Source organism: Molossus molossus, unplaced genomic scaffold (genome assembly GCF_014108415.1).
Source record: "Molossus molossus isolate mMolMol1 unplaced genomic scaffold, mMolMol1.p scaffold_m16_p_18, whole genome shotgun sequence".
Lineage (NCBI taxonomy): Eukaryota > Metazoa > Chordata > Mammalia > Chiroptera > Molossidae > Molossus > Molossus molossus.
Window position 1 is genome coordinate 32,317,617 of NW_023425353.1, and position 25,620 is coordinate 32,343,236.

General features: G+C 44.3%; 2 protein-coding genes across 4 annotated transcripts in view; one reads left to right on the plus strand and one right to left on the minus strand.

The window, feature by feature from the left end:
• Nucleotides 1–6,150, plus strand: part of CEP70 (centrosomal protein 70) — a 58,796-nt gene extending 52,646 nt beyond the window's left edge. Inside the window, exons 15-19 of one of the 3 annotated variants that reach the window (XM_036266444.1) lie at nucleotides 683–829; nucleotides 1,011–1,179; nucleotides 1,358–1,472; nucleotides 2,846–2,925; nucleotides 5,445–6,150. In XM_036266444.1, the coding sequence (XP_036122337.1) occupies nucleotides 683–829; nucleotides 1,011–1,179; nucleotides 1,358–1,472; nucleotides 2,846–2,925; nucleotides 5,445–5,506 (573 nt within the window). In that variant the 3' untranslated portion in view covers nucleotides 5,507–6,150. Of the gene's footprint in view, nucleotides 1–682; nucleotides 830–1,010; nucleotides 1,246–1,357; nucleotides 1,473–2,845; nucleotides 2,926–5,444 lie in introns of those variants that run through there. The other 2 variants (XM_036266446.1, XM_036266445.1) reach the window with 2 other exon arrangements.
• Nucleotides 6,151–9,918: 3,768 nt separating this feature from the next.
• Nucleotides 9,919–25,620, minus strand: part of ESYT3 (extended synaptotagmin 3) — a 42,482-nt gene continuing 26,780 nt past the window's right edge. Inside the window, exons 8-23 of the mRNA XM_036267253.1 lie at nucleotides 25,056–25,176; nucleotides 23,025–23,195; nucleotides 22,297–22,379; nucleotides 20,671–20,719; nucleotides 20,111–20,200; nucleotides 19,585–19,647; nucleotides 19,403–19,465; nucleotides 18,761–18,829; nucleotides 18,140–18,226; nucleotides 17,291–17,440; nucleotides 14,663–15,159; nucleotides 13,912–14,010; nucleotides 13,369–13,500; nucleotides 11,117–11,222; nucleotides 10,245–10,294; nucleotides 9,919–9,955 (exon numbers count right to left, since the gene is read on the minus strand). Coding sequence (XP_036123146.1) covers nucleotides 9,919–9,955; nucleotides 10,245–10,294; nucleotides 11,117–11,222; nucleotides 13,369–13,500; nucleotides 13,912–14,010; nucleotides 14,663–15,159; nucleotides 17,291–17,440; nucleotides 18,140–18,226; nucleotides 18,761–18,829; nucleotides 19,403–19,465; nucleotides 19,585–19,647; nucleotides 20,111–20,200; nucleotides 20,671–20,719; nucleotides 22,297–22,379; nucleotides 23,025–23,195; nucleotides 25,056–25,176 — 1,867 coding nt within the window. The remainder of the gene's footprint in view (nucleotides 9,956–10,244; nucleotides 10,295–11,116; nucleotides 11,223–13,368; nucleotides 13,501–13,911; nucleotides 14,011–14,662; nucleotides 15,160–17,290; nucleotides 17,441–18,139; nucleotides 18,227–18,760; nucleotides 18,830–19,402; nucleotides 19,466–19,584; nucleotides 19,648–20,110; nucleotides 20,201–20,670; nucleotides 20,720–22,296; nucleotides 22,380–23,024; nucleotides 23,196–25,055; nucleotides 25,177–25,620) is intronic.

The window sequence follows — 25,620 nt, forward strand, 5'->3', positions numbered from 1 at the left end:
AATATTATCCTAAGTGAAAGAGGCCAGTCACAAAAGGCTATTTTATTGTATGAATCCATTTAATACAAATCCATAGAAAAAGAAAGTAAATTAATAACCCAGGGGATAGGGGCAGGGGAGAATGGGGAATGACTTCAAGTAGGTGCAGGTTTATTTGAGTATTAATAACAATGTTCTGAAATTAGATAATGGTTGCACATTATATAATTAGACGATTGCACATTTCTGTCAATATATTAACATACTGAATTGTACACTTAAAAAGGGTGAATTTTATGCTGTGTGATTTATATCCTGTCTGTTATAAAAAAAAACAACTCAAGGCCAAAATATAAAGAACAAGTTTGTTGTTTAATCCATCAATAATTCAAACAATTACTTAAATAACATATGTGAATAAATGATATATAATTATTTAAAACATCCAGATTCAAGACAATCAGAATGGAATGTTTTATGTAAGGCCTATATTTACCTGGAGAAAACGAATTTAACGGACTTTTTCTAAACTGGTAATGGTATTTTTAAAAAAATACTGATAATGGTTAGTATATTTATTAAACCCTAACATAAATCCTGATTTTTTAAAAAGATATTGAAACATGATTATATGTTAATAGCATTATTATGACAATTATTTTTTAAAATAAACTAATATCATGTCGTTTCTTTTGTTATACAGGATTTATATAAGTCCTTGAAAATGCTGTCTGCAGAACTGGTGCCTTGGCATAATTTAAAGAAGCAGGATGAAAATGAAGGTGTCAGAGTTGAAGATTTGTTGTTTATAGTAGATACCATGTTGGAAGAAGTTGAAAATAAGGAAAAGGTAATACTTAATACTTATGTAAATGTTTACATTTTAATGTAATCTTAACTTTAAATTGATAACTATATGGATATTGATATTTGATCTAGGACTCTATTTCTCTTTTTAAAGTTTTTATTAAAGATTTGGGATTATTTTAAGATGTGAACTATCTTTCTTTCTCTCTCTCTTTTTTGGACAGGACAGCAATAAGCCAAACTTTCAGATTTTGCAAGCTATTGTTTCTCACTTCCAAAAATTATTTGATGTGCCTTCTTTAAATGGAGTCTATCCCCGAATGAATGAAGTTTATACTAGGCTTGGAGAAATGAACAATGCTGTGAGAAACCTCCAAGAACTCTTAGAATTAGGTGATGACCCTTTGTCTTTTTGGGCCCCCATTTAAGAACTATTCCTAATAAATCAACAAAAAGTAGGTAAAAAAATTTTAAAGTAAAAAATTTGAGGATAACTGAAGCATTAAGTATTTGATTCAATGATTTTAAGAATTGTCTTTTAAAATATCCTATTCTTTTATGTCTTTTGCAGATAGTTCATCCTCATTGTGTATGGTGGTGAGCACAGTTGGAAAATTGTGTAGGCTGGTTAATGAGGATGTAAATGAAAAGGTTATGCAGGTATTGGGACCTGAAGACCTCCAAAGGTATTTATTTTAAAAAGCTTGCAAAATATCATCCAGAATGCTTGGAGTGGTGAAATTAAACACTTTCAAAACTTCATAAATTATTTACCTTTCCTGTTTGGAATAGCACTTTTTAAATGACAATCTAAAATAATCTCACAGGTCAGGGTTAGAGAGAATGCCAGATATTTTCAAAATAAAAATAGATTGTAAGGCCTATAAATTTACATAAGGTGGGTAAGTTTACATAAACTAGCTTTATTGCTGTAAGCCTGTTCCTAGGGGAAATTATATGTGGAGATATTAAAAACTTGTTAGCAACCTCATGTGAATTTAGAATATATAAACAAGTTCTGTTTTTAATACACTACAATATTTGATTGGAAGATAAAATGTTAAGGATTTTTTTAAAAAGCTAGGCATCTCTAATATAAAACTCTTACTCCCCACACAAATTTCATACTGCAGCATATGGGAAGGGAAACATATACACTAGTCCATATGTTCTGCCAGTTTTCTAAGAAGAACCCTTACCTAGTCGGACACTTGATGCTTTTATTTTATTTATTTATTTTAAATTATTTATTTATTTTTTTGTTACAGATATTTCTCCTTTTTTACCCCATTGGCACCCCCTCCCCACCCCCCCCCCTGCCCCATCCCCGGTTTAGTTGTCCATGTCCATTCGTCATGCATACATGAATATAAGTTCTGTGGTTTATCTCTCCCCCCCCCCCCTCTTCTGAGGGATGTCAGTCTGTACCCTACTTCCATGTTTCTGGGTCTACAGTATTCCTCAGACTGTTATGTTCATTATATTCCGTATATAAGTGAGATCATGTGGTATTTGTCTTTTTCTGCTTGGCTTATTTCACTTAGGATAATACTTTCCAGGTCCCTCCATGTCGTCTCAAAGGATAAGAGATCTTTCTTTCTTACAGCTGCATAGTACTCCATTGGGACACTTGATGCTTTTAAAAGGAACATTTATCTTACTACTGGTCTTTTTCCCTTTCCCACTATTTTACTGACTATTGATACTTAATGTTTAATAGGATACTGGATATACAAGCCAATTATTTTTTAATGTTATAAAAACATGGTCTCTTAAGAATCCTTGAGCTAAATGGAAAATTTCCCATATTAGTGAAACTTTATATAAATTTATCTAAATTTAACCTTGGAACAGATATTTACACTGATAATAAGAGTTTTGGTTTTTTTTTAGAAAAGTGATGTTTGATGAACAAAGAGTTCAAAAGGAAGGATTGCAGTAAATTATTAAATTTATATTTAAATTAGGACAATTTTTATTTTGAAAATATTCTACATTCAATCAGATGCAAGAACTTTAAGTTGAAAATTCAGTGTAAACTGTACATTTTTTTTTAAAGCATTATCATCAAATTGGAAGAACATGAGGAATTTTTTCCAGCATTTCAGGCATTCACTAATGATCTACTTGAAATCTTAGGTAAGATTTCTGTTAATGGTGTTTAAATTTCAAGTCATAAGATATCAGTGGGTTTGAGGGAAGAATGTTCCTTAGTCACTGGATTAGTGTTTTTACCTATAGTATTTGGTAGAAAGTATCTGGAAACCACTAACGATTCTAGAAAAACACTCCTAACTTGCAGTTAGAGGTGGTTGAGATTAGTCTACAGAACAGAGAAGCGCATACCTTTAAGGCACAAGGGGCTGCCTTTGTCCTGGGACCTTAAGATGAGAAATGGCATTTACTCTGGCAAAGCCCTGACTCTGTCATTATCTGAGGAGAAATGTTGGTAGAATTTATGACCTTGGAAGGTGTTTTTTCTCCTCCTCTTCCTTCTTTTAAAAGATAGTACCTATCTACTGTGTGTGTGTGTTTTGTTTGTTTGTTTGTTTTAGAGAGAGAGAGAGAAACATCGATCAGCGGCCTCCTGTACGCCCCCTACTGGGGATCGATCCTGAAACCTGGGCATGTGTCCTGACTGGGAATCAAACCAGGACTTCTCAGTCCAAGGGACAACGCTCAATCCATTGAACCACACCAGCTGAGCTCTACTGTGTTTTTTAAATATACAAATTAGCCCTGGCTGGTGTGACTCAGTTGGGTGGAATGTCATCCTGTACACCAAAAGGTGATGGGTTTGGTTCCCAGTCAGGACACATACCCAGGTTATGGGTTTGATCCCCAGTATAGAATAATTCAATTTTGCTTGCTTTGGCATAGCAGTTAACTTAAATAGTGAAGTCTTCATTATTAATAAATATGTTAATAGATGTGCTGGCAGCACTTATTTCAGAATCCTTCTATAGAATCTTCCTCTCAGATGTTATCAACATGGTTCATGTGAGATCATCTGCTTCAAGAAGCCAAGTCTCCCTGCAGATGTACTCTGCATTTTAGTCACAGTTGGAACTCTGAAGTTAAATATTATATATAACATTGGGAAAGTTAAATACGTTTGGCAAACATGAGTTTTTTTATTACTACATGTCATGTTAAGCGTCTAGAACTATAGAGTGGTATACTGAATACCAGATATGGAGGACTTTCTTCCTTTTATAGAAGCTGAGACAACTCTCATATCAGCTAAGAAACAACTCTGTGAGGTTCACTTATAAGGTAGATTTCTCATTGAGAAAGCAGGTGTGATTTCTGAATGGGATCAGGGAATAGCTTGATCTTGTACCTTACCATGATGTAATGTGTAAACCAAATTCTCTGTTGTCAACCTGGCCAGTCATCCAGGGTCGGTTTGGCTCAGCGGTTAGAGCGTCGGCCTGCGGTCCAGAGAGACCCGGGTTCAGTTCCTGCTAAGGACATGTACCTTGGTTGCAGTTTGTCCCCGGCCCTGGTTGGTCGTGCGGGTGGCAGCCAGTCAATGTGTCCCTTTCACATCGATATTTCTCTCTCTCTCTCCCTCCCACTCTATCTGAACAAAAAATGGAAAAATGTCCTCGGGTGAGGATTAAAAAAAAAAAATTCTCTGTTATGATTTGCTTATATTTTTTCCTCTCTTGTATCTTGATGCTTTGTAAGTGGATCCAGACAAGTATTCTGACTGAAGTCAGGAGCTTAAACAACATGGGTCATGTGCTTAGATGAAAGGAAGAATAACCAAAATCCAGCTAAACATCAAGAAAGAAAGGTGGATTCCAGGGAAGCATGTTTTATGTAAAGGAAATGAGTTTATGAACAATGGCCTAGCAGAATAATCTAGAAAAGTGGTGAGAATCTGGAGAACCTGCCACTGGGCTTACCTTAAGTAGAGCTGGAGTTCAGATAAACAGAGAAAGGACATGACTTCCTCAGTAGCCGGGAGCTTTCAGACCGAGTTCTAACTTAGGCTGATTGGGAGAATATAGTCTTAGGACGAAAAATCAGATTCTGAAAGAATCTGGCAAAGAAAAATCTGAACCTGGTTTATCTGGTAAGCTGGAGCAGGCTAAGCTCTATAAGACATTGCATCTGAGATTTGTACTTTGGGACACTTCACACATTTTATTAGGTAGATATGTTTCATCCTAAAAGATAGTCTTAAGAGTGATCATATTAATAAGAAATCTTTCCAAGAGAATTAAGGATAGGACTGTGTTCCATGCAAAGAAATCCTTAGGGACCCAGAAGAGAGATGGCCTCTGCCTGGGATTTTACCATGCAGGCTCACCCATGTAATTATACAGATTTAAAGAGGCAGTAACATAATACGTGGCCACAAAGATCTGTTAATAAGAGCATACTGCTAATGAGTTTACTATCCAAGTCAGTAAATGCTTGTGGGTTTGTGGTAGCCTTTACAAACAAGATCCCCTGTGAAGCATCTGTGTCTCAGTGATACTCTTATCACCACTATTGGAGAAAAATTTCATGTGCATGAAAAGCGCCAGTGTTGTTGCTTTTGTGTTTGAGGTATAAACGCCTTTGCATAGAGATTCTCATTTCATCTGAGCCAATCACTAGATAAAGCGCTCTTATTATTCTTGTTTGTTTGTTTTTTATTACAGAAATTGATGACTTGGATGCCATTGTACCTGCAGTAAAGAAATTAAAAATACTTTCATACTGAAAACAAATAATTTTTACTGTGTAAATTGCATTCTTAACATTCTAAGTATTTTGTAGGATTGATCTTACTTTTGAGGCAAGACTTATAAAATGTATTTACTCTGAGAATTCATCCCCTTCTAGTATTGGGTCCTCCACTCATATAATTTTTATTAACTTTGAGATTCTTATGTAGAAAACAGTTGTTAAGTTAAAGTAGAAAGTTAACTTTAGACCCTTTAATAATTTCTTAAGCAATTCTTGAGTGCTTAAAACTTAAGATTGTTTTAAAGTCTAGTGTGTGAGTAAAAGAGAAACTCAGAGAGAGATTGAAAGTAATGGTCACATTTAAGTTCAGGGTCTGGTGACCTTTCTGGTTCTGGGAACAAGGAATGCCAGTGGCTCTCTAAAGTCCAGCAGGAAGTTATTGCTTTCCTGGCAAGGAAATGGCACATTCTATTAAGATATCCCTCATGGCCCTTGTCCTTTCAAAGAAGAAAAAAGAAAAGGAAGGAGGAGGAGATCTGTAGGGTAGAAAATAAATTATGAGGGTAACATAGATAAGTCTCTCATAAAAAAAAGTGTCTTTTTTTTGCAATCTTGATGTAATGTACTTTTTATAAGGGCATGAGATCTTAAATAAAATTTTTATGAAGAATTTTCAAACATAAGTGTCCTCAGTGACTTATTTGTATCACTCACAAATAATGAGTCATATTCTTTATTCTCAGTAGTCAAGTCCGATTTTCCAAAAGGACTAGTGTTCTGCCTCCCATCTGAGTACAAGCCACTTTGGATTACTGCTGCTTCTCCCCCACCACAGCCCTGACACTCTCCCTCACTTTTATAAGTAGTAGACCTAGGAATACTTCTCAGTTATTCTTGTTTGTTGTCGTGTAGAATATTGTAAAGGATTTCCAGAAAGCGGCAGGGTGGAATGGAGAAAATAATGTCAGTAGATCAGCATCCAGATCTTTTGATCCAGCTGTCTGCCTGCATTAGCATCACACTTTGTTATTGTAACTTTAAATAAACCTTAGTATCACACCCTTTGTATTTCCCTGTACATTGAATCTGCTGATCAACTTACACATATAAACATTCTGTTGAACTTACATTAAACATAGGTTCAGTGGGGAAAATCAGTATCTATAATGTTGGATCTTCCAACTCCAAATATGGCACAGCTGTCCATTTGATTAGGTTTATTTGAACATTTTTTAAAGTTTTATAACTGTTGGATATATTCATAGTATTTGATCTTTTATACATTTATAAATTGTCTTTTTAAAATTTCATTTTCTAACTGTTGTAGGAACAGAATTATAATTGCTGTTTTAATATTGGCTTTGTATTCTTTTTAGTAACCTTGCTAAAAACTTTAATTTTAGCAATTAATCTTTAAACTATTTTGGATTTTTATGCTGATGATCATATCATCTGCATATAACAAGAGTTTTGGCCAGGTACACTTGTTTTTTCTTGTCTTATTACACAAGCTTCAATATAATCTGAGTAGAAGTGGTGATAGGAAGTGGCCCTTTCTTGTTCCCAATTTCAAAAGAAAATATTTTATTGTTTCAACATTCAATGTGATGTTTGCTACCATTACTATAAACAGAAATCTAAACTATATCTTTTTCATCCTTTTTGTTTTCAATACTTGTATGTGTTTGAAGTTATATTTTTTATTTTCATGGACTTTCACATTCTAGGCTTTAATAGTGGGTTTATTGTAATTATAATTAGAAGTCTTTTGACCGTCTTTCGTATTTTCTATTTATCATATTTTTTTTCTCTTTATTTAGGGGTGGGGAGAGGGTTTGATTTTTCATTATTACCATTTTTGTCTCCACTGTTGATTTGGAAGTTTTATATTTCAGCTGTGTTGCTTTTCTATTGTTACTCTATTTCATTAGTTATCTTAAATCTTTTAATATATACTTTGCGAATCAGTGTCCAATCAGGAGATGAAAACCACTTTGCTAGCCGCCATGGAAAAGAGCACATCAGCAGGAGAAAGAAAAGTCCCTCTGCTCTGGCCTGGCAGCCTACCCAGTGCTCTCTGTGGTGTCTGCAGTATCGAAGCCCAACAAAGAGTTGATTTGGAGATGAGAGGTGATAAACTAGTAACTGATAACTTATTTATAATTTATTTTAAAAGTATAAAACAATCTTTAGCTTCCTAAATAAGATAAGGATTTGAATAATTTTCCTCTGAACCAGCCTCATGAGTGTCCCTTCTTAGAGGTTAGTACAAGCATTTTGGTGCCAGTTTTTGAATCCAGTTTTGTAAAAAATTTTGGTCGCTTACTTAACATATTTTACAGATTTCTTGCTCTCCACTGTTTTCCACACACCACTTCTGACAATGTTATATTTTCCTTCTTGCTGAAATACACCCATTGGCCATTTTTGTTTAAACTGTCTATGTGCTTCATAGTTTTAAAATTATGCTTTTTATCCTTTTTACCAATGAGCTTCCCTTTAGTGGAAATTACCTGCTACAGTGGTGCACGTGTGCCCTGGATGGTTGCCTCTTACAGGGCTTCACATGGTCCCAGGCTCTAAACCAGTTTTCATGTTAGTTGAAAGTTTTGGGGGTTCCCACACCAAGTCAGTTATGTTTAACTTTTAGACTCTGAGCTCCTGAAGGGGAGAGTAGCTGATTGTTTTTTACCCATTGCTGACAACAAGGTGGTTTTCTTGGTAATGCCAAATTTTTCCGGCTCCTTGTCCCTCACACCGTAGCCTTGCCTCCTGGGTTGTGTGTGCCATAATTCTAGTTCTTCAACACTTAAACACCCCTTCAGCTCTTGTACATTGCTTTAGATTTCCTCTTTGGACTACTAGGAATTTTACCTGTGTTACTTTTTAATCAACCATTGTGTAAAATAAATGTTCATGCTTTAACTAGGTTTTCTGTGTGTTTGGAAGAGGAAAGACAGGTTTCGCATTGTCTGCCATCTTGATCAGTTGTTTTAGGGTTGCCAAATTTCAGGATTTGATATATGATACATTCCCTTTTACTTCCTTGGTACTTTACCATTTTCAAGGCCCTTGTCTACTTAGTGAACATGACAATGCCATTGTGAGGTAGACAGGACAGGCATCAGTTGCCCCGTTTTATTATGAGAACTTGTCATTCAAAATAGAAATCTCATTACATATCTAGCATGATCTTGGACGATGTAGGTAAAAATCAATTCAAGTAGTTTATATAATTCAATGAGAGAATAAACGGAAATATAAAATACCAAACAGAGTTCAAGTAGTTGCTTAGTATGTAGGTACCTAAATACACATTTAAAAAAAAAATGTTACAAGACAGGAAATTGTTACAATGAAAAAACGCAAAGTATTAGCAGTAATATAGGTGGTGGGAAGAGGCCATTTCAAGGTGGATTTGAGGTAGGATATAATATTTGGACTGTTTTGGAATAGAGCATCTGCATATAAATAAAGTAGCAAAAAAACCGTAGACTAGATTACATTACGTTTAAAAGGCAAATAATGAAGTGGGCTTTAGCCTTACAGAAAAGAGGAAATCCTAGATAATTTATAAGTGAGTAAACTTTGTTACTATTCAGAAAAGCTGCAGTGGTGGGGACAGGAAACTGACAGCAAGGGGGAATTGCCTGAGTGGATAAGAGATGAGGAAGCGACCTTGATTCACAGCTCTGGGAACATCAGAGAACAAGAATACTTGATTTTATAAAGTTTGAAATGCAAAAGAGGCACTTGTTTAAATATACAATTTACATGGTTTGCTTTTTACATGTTGCTTATTAGGCGAACCAGCTGTCTCTTAGAAAAGTGGAGCCCAGATCCCTGTCTGAGGGTACAGAAAGCCCCTTTTTGCGCTCTGGCACTGACTCCGCAGCAGTGCCCAGTGCTCTGCCAAGGGAGTGGAGAAATGGCCCTCGGCTTGGATTTTCCTATGGAAATGATGCCACATGCTGGAGTTTGGTCCCAGGCCATCCCACACTGGGCTATTTAACTCAAGGTATTTAGGTATATATATCACTATCATTGTTGCCATTAGAAAAAATACATGTTAGTTCCAATTCAGATACAGGAATAGACCTCCTCAACCCCTATGTCTGAGACAGGGCACTTTTGACACACATTCAGGCAAGTTGTACGTCTGATGGTCTATAATTACCTATCAAAAGTGAAAAATCACCACTGAGGTTCTGATAATTTATTAGCCATGAATACCCCATTTCTTTCGGGATTTGAACAATTAAATCCAACCAAGAGAGAGTAGTTCTTGCTGTTACTTACATTTACCTCTTATACTATCCCATCATGCAGTTAAATTTCATACAAGAATGTATGTATATGTATTTTCAAATGGCTGTTCTGAATTAAATTATAAAATATACACATATGTACACATTTTAATATAAAGGTTGATAGTACTGCTCATCATCAACTTCTGGGCTCTCCATCTGGAGTGAGCTCATACCTGTAAAACAATTGGGTTTGGACTTGTTAGTATGAAGTAGCATCAGGACTGTCTAGCCTGCCTGGGCCCAGCAGAACCCATCTCTTTATAGGCCAGGATTAAGGCTGGAGCTGACAGATCCTTTAGGTGAGTGAGATCTGCAGGCAGTAAAAGTGATAATCGGCCTCCCTCCTTGATAACCAAAGGAGCTAAAATGTACTAAAAATGGAAAAACTTTAGAGAAAGAATATGGGCAACTGAGGCTTGACTAGCAGATTAACGAGATAAAATGAAAGGGGGCCTCACTTACCATTGTGAGAAGCCCATAATCAGATCTTCTTTTGATAAATCAATCAGTACCTAAACAATCACAAAAAATCAGTTCCCTCCACAAAAAAAAGTAGCGTTAGATGCAAACATACAGAGCTAAATGGAATTGATCATAAAAAGGGTCTCCTTGGCTTTGTAGTTTTGAGTAGGGGCACTTTTTTCCTTTGGCTTTGAACATGGAACCTTCCCAGAAGGACAGTGACCTCAGTGTCCTGGGGAAAGGTAAATTGCTGTACACCTCAGGAATGTATGTATGAGTATTACAGAAAGAATAGTTTGCCTTTACTCATTAACTGATTCATAATTTAAAGCAAGACACCATAGTTGCCTCAACTGTAAAAATAGGGATAATATCACTTACTTCATAGAAGTGGGCTTTAAAAAGATGAGCATAAGGAAGTGTCTATTAGAATACAACTATAACAAAGTATTGTACAAATATAGTTCTTTTTTTTTTGTCTCTCCTTAGCATCTTCCTGAAGATTCTGTTTCTTCTACTTAAAGTAAAACCCTATCACAAAAATATTGATGTAATGAGATCCAAGCTTCACAACAAACAATGCTGTATATATTGAAACAACACTTAATACCATAGATGATGTTCAATGTTCAAATACTCGTGCAATGATGAATTGGGACATTCTTGAGTTTGTTAAAATTGGGTTTATCATATTAGTTTTTACATCAACATCATTTAATTTCAAGAATATTTAAAACAAAACAAAACACCCCACCTCCCAGTGAGGCTACCCCCTCCTTGAAGTAAGTTCTGGTAACAAATGATCCTACAGGGTATGTTCCACCAGCAAACTTCAGCTGGAGTACTAGGAGGGACACAGTTCTTATACTTACTTTTCCTAGCTCCTTCCTTCTGTGTGAGCCAAGTGGTCTACTGTTTTTCACTGCGACATCTAGTGACCTCTTCTGTACTTCTTCCAAGGGAACAAAAAATTCAAATCTTTAAGGAGCAAAAAGTCAGGAAATCAGATTTACATAATTTCATCCATTTTTAAAACAGAAGATATAGACAATTGAGAGTAGCATATACAACAGTATTGGCTCATAGCAGATACTCAGTGTAACTTCTATTATACATCATCGCTGTCCTGTTACTCTCACCCTGGAAGTGTCAAGAGCCTCTTTGCCTCTCTTAGGTGCCAGACTACTGTGCTCTGTGGCTTGCTGCTTGCTTTCTCAGTCTGTACCTTGACTGCCACTCTTTCAGTTGCCTCTTCTCACTCTGAACAGTGCCTGCTCATAGCACCACCTCACACTTCTGAGTTGTTTAACCAGCTAAGACTACCATGCTTAATAGTTAGGTTTGCTGGAGTTACATGGAAAGTAGTGGCTTATTCCCACTTACGCCTGTGGAGTAAGGCAGAGAAATCTGTACAAGCTTGGTCATGTACTCACAAGAGTCCTCTGGACTCCTTACCTCCACGGTTTAAAAAAAAAGTTTTTATTTTATTTATTGAGGTATAAGTGACATAACATTATATTTGTTTCAGGTGTACAACATGATGAGTCAATATTTGTATGTATTGAAAATGGTCATCACTGCCCTGGCGGTGCAGCTCAGTTGGTTGAGCATCATACTGCACACCAAAATGTGGTAGGTTCAGTTCCCACTCAGGGCACATACCCAGGTTGCTAGTTCAATCCCTGCTCTAGGTGAGTGTGGGAGGAGACAAATCCATGTTTCTCTCTCCCCCTTCCTCTCTCTCAAATCAAAAAGCATCTCTTCCTGTGGGAGGAGAGGATCACCACAATAAGTCTAGTTAATATCACCATACATAGTTACAGAAATTCTTCTTGTGATGAACTTCCAAGATCCACTCTCCTAGCTACTTCCAAATATGTAATACAGTATTTATCAACTATAGCCACCATTGCAACCCAGTAACTTATTCATAACTAGAAATTTGTACCTCTTGACCATTCCCGACCTTAGGCAAACTGCGGGCTGTTCTATATACCCACGAGCTCAGTGTTTTTGGCTTTTTTTTTTTTTAAACTCCACATATAAAATCATGTAATAATTATCTTTTTCTGTCTGAATTATTTCATTTAGCGTAATACCCTTAAGGTTCATCCATGTTTGTCACAAATGGTAGAATTTCCTCCTTTTTTCATGGCTAAATAGTATGTGTGTATGTGTACACATTTATCCACAGATGGATCTTTAGGTTGTTTACATGTCCTGGCTACTGTAAATAATGCTGCAGTGAAGAGGGGGTGGTGCATGTATCTTTTTAGTGTTTTTGTGTTTTTTTTTGGATAAGTACTCAGAAGTAGAAATGCATTACCATATGGTAGTTCTAGTTTTTAAAGCACTTCCATACTGTTTTTCCAAAGTGGCTGCATCAATTTGCATTTCCTGATGATTCGTGATGTTGAACACCTTTTGGCCATTTGTATGAGTGCTTTTATTTTGTTGTTGTCAAGACTTGCCGCCCTGGCTAATTTGACTCAGCGGTTGGAGCATCAGTCTGTGGATCAAAGGGCCTTGGGTTGGATCCCTGGCCGGGGATGTGCTGGAGGCAACCAATTGATGTGTCGCTCTCTCCTTTCCTTCCACTCTGTCTAAAAAAATCAATGGAAAAATATCTTCGGGTGAGGATTACCAACAACAAAAAAGACTTGCCACCAGAAACCCATGGAAAACAGCAGTGTCCCAAGGACATGGGTGGACAAGCTAGGGGAGGGTGTCTGTTTCACCTGCCACCTAGCCTTTGTTGCAGGAGGGAAAAAAAGCCAAAGAGCTTTGGAGAAAAATTTAGGTCCTTAGGTTCAAGGTATGTTTATTTTACCTGCTGCTTTAAAACAATGTTTGACCAGATTAAAATCTTTTACTGCTAAAGAGTATGGAACATTATATAATCAGGAATACTTCAGCCCCGATGAGCAAGAAAAGCAGTTAGCTGTTTTGCTAAACTGCCCTGGCAGTCCTTTTCTTCCATTCAAGTACATAGAAGCTTCATGAAACACAGCCCATGTTGTCCTGTTCAACCCTAGCCCTTCCCGTGATCTGGCAGGTTGCCAGGCACATGACAGGTGCTCGGCAAACACTTGAGGTGCTCTAGGCTGGCCAGCCGGCCACTTACGTCTCATCGAAGAAGGGTTCCACAGTCTTCCGCTTCACTGAGGTTTTCTTACGACTTGTCCACCTCCTTTCTGGCAACAAGTAGACACGGACATAAGGATCGGCTCCACTGCTGGTACAGGGTGTCAGGTTTCTGATTTGGTTTCAAAGACAGGAAAAAGGTCCTGGTTTTCAAACACTGAAAATACTCATTGGAGAAAGCTGTACTAGTTCTTCAGGATAAAAATGCCCAGTAGTCTAGATGACCAACAAAACCAAAGTCTGTAGAATTGGGGTCCCACTTGAGAAAGTGCATTGGCTTCCACTGTCCCCCACAGTTTTGCAGTGCTTGCTTCTGAGCAGAGCCTTTGGCTCTGGAGCCCATCCGCACTATTGAGGACCTTGTCACTCATAGCAAGACAGCCTTCAAACCTCACTCGTCCCCATTGTATTACTCGTCTATCTTGGGGCTGCCCACCCCTGCCATTGCTCCAAGTGCCCCCAGTCTGATTTTTGGTCACCTGGTGCTCCCAAAGCATCTTTCCTGGCCCCAGCATCCTTTTACCTGCAGCCGTTGATTAGCACACTGAGGCAGCGCCGCAGACACACGTAACGCACAGTGAGCTGAATCTCGCCCAGCCCCCGCTGCCTGAGATCCCTGCCTCTGTAAAGAAAGGGCTGTCACTTCTCCTGCCTTCACAAGTGTTGGCCTCTCCCTGACTCCCGAGACAGAGCATGTCCTGCCTTCAGAACATGGAGCCGTGTGGGTTAATTTAAAAATTCTGCTGTTGAAAGTCAGTTCCGTCCAGCATTCATGTATAATTGTCCTACTTTATCACAGGAACAGCATGAACCCTGGAGTGGGCCCTGCCTTATAGCATGAGTTCTTGTGGGACCTTGGGTGAGTTATTTGACCTTTAGGATAGTAAATTCTATATCATAGGGTTAGAATTATTTTGAAGGTTGAATTAAATAACATGCTAAACCCATAGTAAACACTTAAAGTGGTAGTCAGTGATTACATTACATAATTCCATATTCTAAGCTTTCCATATCATCCCAGTGTAACTCTTTAGGATTCAAGAAAGGTTTCTGCTGTAACAATCAAAGTCCAGGATCTGTTTTATAGTTGGTACACAAGTGCTCTCTCTCTCCCCCGTCCTGCGTTCTTCCCCCCACACCATGCTGCCTCTCATAAAGCCATTCTGTGAAATACCAGAATTTGCACAGAAAAGTAAGTTCATATCTACTTTTCCATCCAGGGAGTTGTTTTCATGCAGGTGGTTTTAGAAAAGATTAAGCAGAGAAGTGCATACTTAATGTTGAGGCTGACATCTGTCAGGTCAAAGCAGGAGTTGGCCAGGGAGTTGAGCGAGGACATGCTGGAAGCCAGCCTTGTGGGCGGCCATGCGAATGGGAGGGCAGGGCATTTCATGGGTCTGGGTGACTTGATGGGCCCTGGAGAGTGGGGGCCTGGGACCGTCAGGAAGTTGGTGGCCGAACTCTTCTTCTCCCCTATGGGCTCACAGAAACCTTTGGCGCTGTCCTTGCCTTTCGGCTCTGGGCCTGGCTCTTGGGATGTACGCTCGGTAGCAGCAGTGGTGGCACTGGTGGTGGCCGTGGTGTTCTTGGAGGCTTCCTTGGTATCACAAGCTGGGTCTGGGGGGCATGGCAAATCTGCAGGATCCTCTCCCGGGGGTGGAGCTTTGGGACCTTGGTTGGTGGCCACCTTCTTCATGAACAGAGGGCCTTTCTTTAAGGCTTCAGGCCCAGTGTACGGACTCCCCATCTCTCGTTCTTCCACACGTAGGAACTGCAAGCAGATGACAAGGTTGTTTACGGGCTGGGCCCACCACTTCCATTTTCTCCTTCTCTGCTCTCACCTTAACCTCTGGGAAATGGTCCCTTCTCCTTTTTTTCCCCTAGGAGGAGTAGTTTTCTTAAAACTGTTCCTTCCTGACTGCCCAATCCAATGGAATTTCCCCCCCAGACCATATTTTTCTTAACTTCTATCTTTCCCCCTTCCTCCTGCCTCACAAGTGGGTCTTCATGAAGACTCAGCCCTGGTGCCGTCTCTCTATACTTGCGCCGACTGCAGGAGGCCTGACCCACTCTCAGCGTGCACGTTCCCTCTGTGCAGAGGACCCCACATCGACACTGCAGTCTTCCCCTCACCTCAGCCCTCTCATGTATCACCTGCTACCTTCCGGAGATGGTCGTTTTCTAGCTGTCACTTTATTTACCGGTACTTTTCCTAAAATGTGTTTCCTATCCAGACATAACCCTGTGATCCGAGCACCCGTTTCAAACCTCAGCCACTGCTTTTCTCCTTATTCATTAATCATCAGGACCCTTCCTAAGGGCTTCCATTTCCAGCAGTATGGTGGTCAAAATATTCAGAAAAAGATCTTGTTAGGAATGCCCCAATAAAATAAACATCCTTCTAAATGCATAGCTACATTCACAAGAAAGTAAGTAAAATCCCTAGGGTTAAACAAATAAAGGGGGAGGGGGATAAAGGTTAAACTTCTAAGGGTCATTGGTCAACCTTGGAATCCAAGGGGTTAGGAGAAGAGGCTTTGGTCAGTGTAAGGCTGGGAGTTGAAGGACCTATGAAGGTGGGAGCTCTTTAGTGAAAAAGTAGCCTGGGATAAACATTCCACCCACCAGCAAAGACTGGTGACAAGAAATGTATCTGTCTCAGCCTGAACTTTGGTTGGGGGGAAATAAAGTCTTTCCTGAGAATAGAGTACCTTGCCCAGCCAGTGTGGCTCAGTGGATTGAGCACCATCCTGTGGACTGAGAGGTCTTGGTTCAATTCCCGGTCAGGGCACATGCCCAGGTTGTGGGGCCAAATCTCCAGTAGAGGGCATGCAGGAGGCAGCCGAGTGATTTTTCTCTCTCACATCAGTGTTTCTCTCCCTCTAGAAAATCAATAATCATAAAAAACATAGAACAGGGTACCTTATAGGCCTGTCTCATATGAATTTATACTACCTGTGGCGTCTTGAAACCCAAAATTAAAAATTAACATAGTCCCTGGCTGGGTAGCTCAGTTGGTTGGAGTATCGTCCCACTCACTACACCAAGGATGTAGGTTCGATTCCTGGTCAGGGCACATACAAGAATCAACCAATGAGTGCATAAATAAACGGAACAATAAATCGATGTCTCTCTTTCCCTCCCTCCCTTACTCTCAGTCTCTAAAATGCAGTAAATAAATTAACATAAAAAAGAACTCATGTTTATAGTGCCCCTGTGGTTCTTGGCTACAGCAACAGCAGAGTCTCCTTGGAACTGAACAACCTCAGTCCAGCTCACAAAGGAACACTGACCATATGTTTGCAACTCAAGTTGCCAAACAGAAATGAGTCACTATGAAAAAGCATCAACAGACAGCAAACTTCAGTTCAACTCCCAAGATCTTCAGATAATAGAATTAACAGACACACATTATAAGTATTTTCAAATAATTAAAGATGAAATAGAAACATGACAAGATAATAAAATACAATGAAAATGAAGGTGGATTTGGAAAAAATAAAATTATAAATGGCCTTTGAAATAAAGACCACGAACAGGTTAAACAGCAGATTAGGTGTAGCCAAAGAAAGAGGTAGTGGACTGGAGGACAGATATGAGGAAATTAGAATGTAGCACCAAGACATAAAAAGATAGAAAATATGAAGACGAGGTCAGGTCATGACATGGACGAGATGATGAGAAGGTTCAACATGGAAGGGGTTCTGGAAGGAAGGATTAAAAGATTGGGAGAGGCAGTATTTGAAGAGAGAATGGCTGACAATATTCCAAAACTGATGAAAAATATGAATCTATCTCCTAGTTTCTTCCCACCATAGAACAGGTACTTGGTGCTGGGGAAGTCCACCTTGCCCCAGAGCTCTGCCCCCTGCCTCCCCTGGGGGCAAAGAAGAGAGATTTACCCTAAGCACCAGTCTCATGGAGATGAGGCTGTCCAGGCCTGAGTGGTCCAGCTGAAAACGCTGCTCGAGGGTGAGGTCTGGATAGGGGAGAATCTGGCACAGGGGTAACTCCAGCACTCCCAGAGCATACTCTTGGTCATCATCAAGTACCTGGGCAGTGGGCCAGTCACAAAACAAGAGGATAACCACGCCCCACCCTCACCACCACCTCTCTCTCGGCCCCAGCCAAGTCTAAATTCACTTCAGTAGGTAGATACTGTGCTTCATTGGCTTATGGTCCTGTTCTGAAAACTGGGAATGGGACTGGGCCTGGTCCCGGCCTCCAGTCGGGAAGAGAGGGATCCAGGCTAGAGGCAGTTATGATCTATATAAGGCAAGTCTGTCAAATGCCCAGGACCACGGGGGCTTTAGGGACTGATGTGCTGTGCTGTTCCAGACAGGGCTGAGGCCCCCCAAATCCCACTTCTACCCTTGTTGGGCATGAGGTTTTAGACAAGTCATTGTTTGCTCATGTGTGAAATAAAGATATTTCTTTTCCACAGATATTTTGTGAAGATCATCATTAATGTCCTGGGTAGATTTCAGCACAGGCCAGTCTGGGTGCTGTGTAACAACCAGAAAGACTTTCATGGGGAGAGCCAAGGGACTTGAGGGTTTGTCCTTCCAGAGCCTCTTCCTCAGCGACCTTGGGTACCACCTTCATTAAGATGTGGGACCTCAGTGTCCTCTCCCACACACAGGGGCGGACTTTACGGCCAGGAGAACCTGCTTAAAGTACACTTTGAGCTCCCACCCCTCCTGGCTTAGACACCTCTTAGCTCTGTTCCAAGAGCACAACTTCAAGCAAACCTTGAGATGCAGCAGCTCAGATGCCGCATTGTTCACAAAGAAGGAGAAGGCCTGGCTCCACACAGGGTCCTTGCTGTGGGGACAGGTCTGGGGATGGAAGAGGGAAGGGTCATTCAAGGGCCTGGTTGGGCAGAGCAGGATACCAGTACCCCCTGCTCTCACTCTGGGCCCCGGGTACCACTGGCAGCCAGCCTTCTGTGTCTGCCCAGGGATCAGACCCACCCACGCCACAGCCTGTGGGAAGCACGAGGGCGGAGCAAGGCAAGGAGAGCTTTGCCAATGTTTACAGGTGCGGAAAGTCATGCTAGCATTAGCGCGCACTTGGGAAGGGAGGCTTTCTGCCGCTGGACGGGGGACTCGGTGGGGCGGTGGAAAGGACACAGGCTTAGAGCCACGCCTAAGCTAGAACCCTAGTCCTGCTGCTTCCTAGCACGTGCCCTTGGGTAAGTCACTGATCTCTGACCTTCAGATGTTACTTTGAAGATGAAATAGGCGTGGAGCGTGTCCTGGCACCTACTTGGCATTCACTGTAAGCGACTTCCCTTGTCTTTTGCGTCTCTCCCTGAGAAGGGCTGGGGCCCCCGTTTCCTTATCCCATGGCTACACGCCAAGCTGCCTTACCTTGCTCATACATGTCTTCTTGCCTACAGATAGCTTGACATAGGAAGAAGGGTCTCTGCTGACCTTATTCTGTGAGGGGGCAAATCCACAACAATGAAGGTGACATCATCAGTGTCACTTAAGATGCCACACCCTCACCCCACCTCCCAGCCCTCAGGAGATCAGTGGGACTGTGGCCAGCCACTTGCTTCCCTTTGAGGGAAGGCTACCCTGGTGCTCCCAGGACCCTGGGCTGCCATCGCTGCGAGCACCTGGCAGGGCTGACTCCAGAGGAGGCTCAGTTGAAGCCAGGTGGCCTGGCTGGGCCTGGGCTCTGGTTCCCTGCAGTCATGGAGACACACAGGGTGGATTCAAGTTCCAGCTCCTCCCTTAGGTGTGTGACCCAGACACCTAACCTTTTGGGTCCTATTTGTAAAATAGCAATGAAATGGGGCACAGGCATCATGGGACATGGGCGCAATGAATGTGGGGATGAGCTGCCAAGCCCAGTGCATGGCACACAGTAGACTTGACGACGGCAGCTCTTGTCAACCCAGGCTGCTGTGCGCACAGGCTGTCGCCCAGAACCCGGGGCTGGGGTGACTCTGGGGAAAGGGAGTTCTGACTTGCTCTCACCCAGGTTCTAGCCACACACACTCCTACCTTGGCACATCTGGAGAGTTTTTTGGCTCGATACTCGCCATTGAGGTAGTCAAAAGGGTTTCTCTGCAGCACAAGGAGGAGGATACATGAGCAACAACTTTTGTGAGTCTCCGTTTCAAGTGAGCATTGTAAAGTGACGGGCACAAGGCAGGATGTGTGACACTGGCCGTGCCACCACTCACCGGCAGGTTGCAGGCGCTATCCAAGAAGACCACGAGGATGGCTGTGGAAAGGCCAGCATGGTCCTACAAGCAGACAGGCCCTCATTAGGTGCCCCAGCACCAGGAGACAGACTGGTTTTGGAGAGAAGCCTGTTCTTGGTGGAAGGAAGCCAGACAGCTCCTGCCCTCCGGACTGGCCATAAGAGCCCTCACTACCTAGCTTTTTTGTTCAGGCTGAGACTCCAACGGCCGTACAATAGATTCAAGTCAGAGGGTGGATTTTCCCTATGATCTGGGCTGACAGGCACTAACACAGAGCTTTTAAGGACCCTAGCTTCCCTGAAGATGGCTGAGAAGCTGAGGCCAGCTCTTGAGAGATCAGGAGCTGCCCTGAGACAGGACTGAGGGACATGTTCTCTAAAATGTAGGGCCGGCCCGAGGACTGTGAGCAAGACCGGGGGCTCAGCTCCCTCCATCCGTCCACACGCACAGCACACACATGACCAGCCCCCCTTTCTGCTAGGGAGCCCCCATACCCTGCACTCACGTCAGTCAGAGCCTCAGGGTCAGCGATCAGTGACAGCCACTCCAGCCTCAGGTGCAGCCGCCCGCTGCTTATGTCATTCAGGACAAACCACTGTGGGGAGACGAGGAGGGAAAGGAAAGCTCAGGGACAGGCCAGTAGGGCACCACTGACCCTCTGCAGGCAGCTGTTCTGGGGCCCAGTGGTGCCCTAATAGAGGCTTCAGGGAAAAGGGGAACCAGCTCAGACAGGGTGGACTCTGGGCTTGGACTGGGAGATGTGGTTATAGGACTTACGTGCTACACTTTGGGGTGGGAAAGCCCTCCTACCCAGGCCCAGCCTGCCCTCCCCTGTAGTGTGACCGTCCCCTGCTGGAGGGCCTTGGTCTGTGGGCACCCCAGGGAAGCTTCTTCCAGCCCAAGCCCTGGTAGGTTCGCTGGGCCCACCTGTGTCCCGCCCAGCTCTTGCCCCTGAAGACCGCCACATGTGACTCAGCACAGAAGGGGCCATTTCACAGGCCTGGCTGGGCGGAAGCAACCAGCTGGAGCCGTCCACAGGGAGGGGGTTGCAAGCACCAACTCTACCTCATCCACCACTCTGTTCGTCATGACATCCCCGAGGCAGATCTGCAGGCTGGAATACATGGGGTGGGGAGTCAGCTCAGCTCCAAGGAGGCAAGCAGCCGCCGGTGTGACGGCCCACCCTGGAATCTGTTTTCAAATATCTGAGTGGGAGCCTCAATACAGAGGATGTTATTCATGCCAAGGAACCCATGAGAGAGTACTATCAGCTCAAGCAGAGGAAGGACTGTTTTGTCATCAGGGCTGCTCCCACCGGGCATGCTGCCCCGAGGCAGGTGGTTGCTCTCCCAAAGGGGAAGAAGCAGATACTGCTGGACACATTAACTCTGGATTCTGTGGTTGCTACTGGCATTTGAGTTGAATGATATTTCATTGTACAAAACTGCCCATGCATTGCAGGAATTCAGCTTCCCTGTCCAGTGCCCTCTCAATGCCAGAGGCACCACCTGCCCAGGAAATCGTCCCTGTCGGTATCCTCATCATTGAAACAACCCCAAATGCCTCTCCATTTCCAAAACTGCCCGCAGTGCCTTCCACGGGGTAAGTTTAGTTGATGTGTGTGAAAGGAGGTAACAGCCATACCCACGGCACGCCTCCCACCTTCCGACTCCAGCCAGAGGGGACATTTATTTTATGTAACAGAAATGTGCTTGAGCTGAAAACACACTTGAAATCAGTTACATCAAACACGAACCACAAGCCATACTTCAAATCTGCAACATTACAAAAGTTGTAATTTTTGACATAGATGAGAAAAGAGATAAGCAACATTGGTTTATGAGTGGTTTCTTAGGCTGTAGATTGTGCCCTCCCACTTTGTTGTGCTCATACTTTAGAAAATTCTGTGTTCATGGAAACAAGCTAAACAATACAGGAGTGTGAGGATTTGTGTAAAATTCTGTTCCGCCTCCCAACCCCAGCCCTCTGAGAAGAGCAATGTGGGCAGCCTGCTGTGTAGCTTCCACGCCGTTCTCTGTGTCTCATGAACCCGTACACACACACACACACACACACACACACACACACACACACACGGGTCCTCCCTGGAAAGATGAATCAAACTGCACAGGTCCCTCCCAACTGCTCCCCCCACTTCCCAATACACCATGGGCGTCCTCCAGGTCAATATACACAGATCCTACTCGTTTCTAAAAGCTGCAGAATCTTCAATAGTTTGGCAATGGCCAACTTATTCGAACATTCAGCCAGTGTCCTCTGAGGCCGGACATTCCTGTTGTTTCCAGTTCTTTTGTTTTGCTACCTCAGATAGTTCTGCAATAAACCTTTCAGGTATGATGCTTCTATAGGATCTGGAAGTGGGCCTGCTGGACCAAGAGACATGGAAGTTTACGATCCTGACAGGCAGCCCCAGCCAAGCCATGTCAGTCCTCATACACCCCAAGTCCTGTGTCATGCCCCATAATGAGCAACCAGGGTTCCTTGACCCTGGGGACCTGGCCATCCATGTTAGCTTTGCCCACTGCTCTGAATGGGAACTCTGGGTACATTATCAAGAGTGCAGAAAGTACAGCTGATGGTACACACACCTTGGGGTCCTCTCTGTACCCCCAGGGCTCAGCCCAGGGATAGAAGGCCCAGGGACCCCAGGCCCAGCTCAGCCCTCCTCACCTGCCCAGGAAATCGTCCCTGTCGGTATCCTCGTCATACAGGTCCACCTCCAGGTCCTGCCCAGGGACTTCATACACGATGAACTGGAAGGAAAGGAGGGGACTGAGCTGCAGGCCACAGCAGCTGATGAAGCAGACTCACACGTTATCCACGGGGAGCCCCATTCCAGCTCCCACCTGCCAGCATGGAGCCCTGGGCAGGCTCCTGCCCCTCGGTGCCTGGACAAGGGAGCGCTGCCCTCCCTGCAGGGTGGGGAGATTAGAGGCCATGTGTGCAAGCCCACGGCCGAGTGGGTGCGCAGGGGACGGGCTGCTGCACGTCTCGTGGGGCTTGCAGCTCCCGGAGCACCGGCAGGCCGAGCGGCCTGCCCATCACGTAGCAGGGCTGTGGCTGAACTTCCGGCTCCTGTTGTCTGGCTCTGAGAGGGCTGCCTCTAGGTTTTCTTTTACACCGATTTGAAAACTTCCAACAAAGCAGATGACTGGTGGGAAAAGGAGCTGGGAACTCATCTATAAGCTGTGCAGTGAGGCCACAGCAGCCCAGCTCGAAACCTGGAGGACTTGGGAAGCGGGAAGTACACAACACCCTGCCCATCCCCAGGCCCAACCGTGCTGCCCCACAGGTATGTGTGGCCCATGAGGGCAAGCCCCCCTGCCTGGACCCAGCACGACCCAGAGTGGAGCCTGGAGGACATCAAAGTAGTCAATTGTGGCCAAGGAGACCCTCACCTCAAACACCTCGTTCCAGGTGGGGTTCAGGTTCTTGTAGATGGTCTTGCTCCGGAAATGCTGCAGGCCAATGCTCACCTTGGCATAGGGGTCTGACTTGCCTCGGATCCCTAGGAAGTGGTCCATCTGGGCCAGCTTCTGCGCCTCCAGCAAGTGGACTCTGATCACCCCCTGGAAAAGGCCCAGCCCAGGGCTCACTGCTGCTTCCTGGGCTGTGCCGGCCCTCAGGGCCCGTAACATCAGAGCCAACGCCCTCAGACATCACGCCAGCCTGTCTCACCCTCTTCCTGACCTGGCCAAGGCCACACAGCAAGTGATGGCAGGGCCCAGGGCTCCGTCCACTGCATCGCGATGCCCACCCACATTCCTGCCCTTCTCAACCTGCCACATGAATGGTTTGTTCAACTGCAGCTGTTTCCTCCTGTGCCAACAACCATGCCGAGCCACCTGAGGTGTCCTCCTGTTTCCCAGACCCCCTCCGTAACCTGCATGTAGACTGACTTCATGTCATTTTCCCCACACCCAGGTGTACACAGCTCTGTGGGCACTGCCTGCTGCTGACATGGGGTCCCTGTGCCCACAGAGGCCCAGCCTGAGTCTCACCTGACCCCCAACATGGGCTATGTCTTCAGGCACAGCAGAGCCAAGAGTTGAGGGAAAGTAGCCTTCCTACCCAGAACTATTTTTTTAAAAAATATTAGTAAGTACATGTATATTTTCCCTTTGACCCAGCAATCCCATTTCTAGCCCTAAAGCCATATTGCAAAAATATAAAAAAAGACATGTTCAAGGATGTTCAAGGCAGCGAAGGCCCAGACACAGCTGGGCTGTCTGTCAGCCGAGAGCTGGTGGAGTAGGCTGGGCACGTCGCAGAGCGAGCACCGCGGGCTGTCAGGAGGGGAGGCTTGGCACGGTCCTGGGGCGCCCACCGGGACCCCGGCGCTACACAAGGCGGGAAACAGTGTGCGGCCATCCACCCAGGCAAGGGGGATCCGGGGTACGACCAGATACGCATGCACCACCACATGTACGTATCTGCTCGTATCAGAAAACCAACAGTGAAAACCAGTGGGAGGGCTGACCGTCACTTACAGGGAGAAGGTGGAGATTAGGTGGACGGACAAGGCACAGACGCCAAACTCCTTAAAATATCATTTTTTATATTGGACTTGGGTAGCATGTACATGTGTTTATGTGATTGTAAAGTTAAGGTAAAAATTGAACCCTGAGAATAGGAAATGGAATGAAACACATCGATGTAAATATTCATGGGCAGGTGGTGTCCCAAACACACAGGAACTATTCTTAGGGAATTTAAGTCGCAGCTGCTTGACAGGACAGCTTGAGTGGGATCTACCCTAAAGATGACGTTTTTAGTAGCTGGGCCCTAGGTGATGGTTTTGTATTGTTATTCTGAGACTGCCTAAGCGTGGTGTGGTATGAAGCCCACGCACCATTATGGGAAGGCCGAGAGGATGGATGTGTTCCTTCGCCTGCCGGCCCTCCAAGCCCACACGGCCTGAGTAGGCAGGGGCCCCGCACCTGGTGCTGATGGTGAACCAGGCACTGCTGCTCAGGGCCGCAGCCTGGGCACCTTCTGGAGGGAGCCACATGACTATCCTCAGGGCCCCCCCCCCCCAACTGGGCCCAGGAGGGAGTGGGCATGGGGCTGAGCACCCAAGGATGCCCCACGCCTGGCCCTACCAAACATTCTCCTTCCCAGTAGACCACAAGGATAGAGTCGGGGAGCCTCAGGTCCCTGGAGGAGGATGGAGGCTCCTGGAGTTTCCTGGGGCAGAGAGTGACTGCCCACAGTCCCCAACCCAGGCCGCATAGGGGTACCAGGATCTGAGAAGGAATGCCACCTGGGCTTTGCTCGACCCTAGGTGGGTGACTTTGGACAAGTCATTCCACCTTCCTGAGACTCAGTCTTCACCCTATAAAACGGAAGTGTCGTGCCCCCCTCAGGCAGAAATAAGGGTTACCAGGTGGGAGCATCCCCTCCAGCCCGCGGCTGGTGCAGGTACTCACGCAGGGCAGAGGGAATCGCACGTTGGTCACATCCAAGCCCTTCTTCACGGGCACCGTCACGCGGTTGGGCAGCACCAGGTGGGCGGCGATGAGGTCCTCCAGCAGGCTGTCTGACACCTCGCTGGCGACAGTGGGCATGACCAGCTGTGGAAGGGTGGCACTGCCTCCCCAGGCCGCCTGTCCCTCCACCCATCCCTGGAGCCGGCATAGGAGCAGAGCTCCAGGGTGGGCCCTGCCCGGGAGAGTGCAGCCCTGACCCCAGCCTGCCTGGACAGGGGCCTATGGGGCACACGTACTGACATCCCTGACCACTGTGACCCCCAATCCTGCTTTGTTCTTCCCTGAGGTGTCACAGCATGGTAGCTAAGAGTGACGGGTGAGCTGTGTTAGAATCTCATGAGCGGTGTGACCTTGGGGAACTTGCTAACCTCTCTGGACCCGTTTCCTCATCTCTCAACCGAGGATAATTATACCTGCCCCCCAGCATTTTTTACGAGGATAACGTACATGTGTGGGGGGCTAAGAACAGTGCCTGCTGCCCAGTAAACGCTGGCTGAGTGTTTGC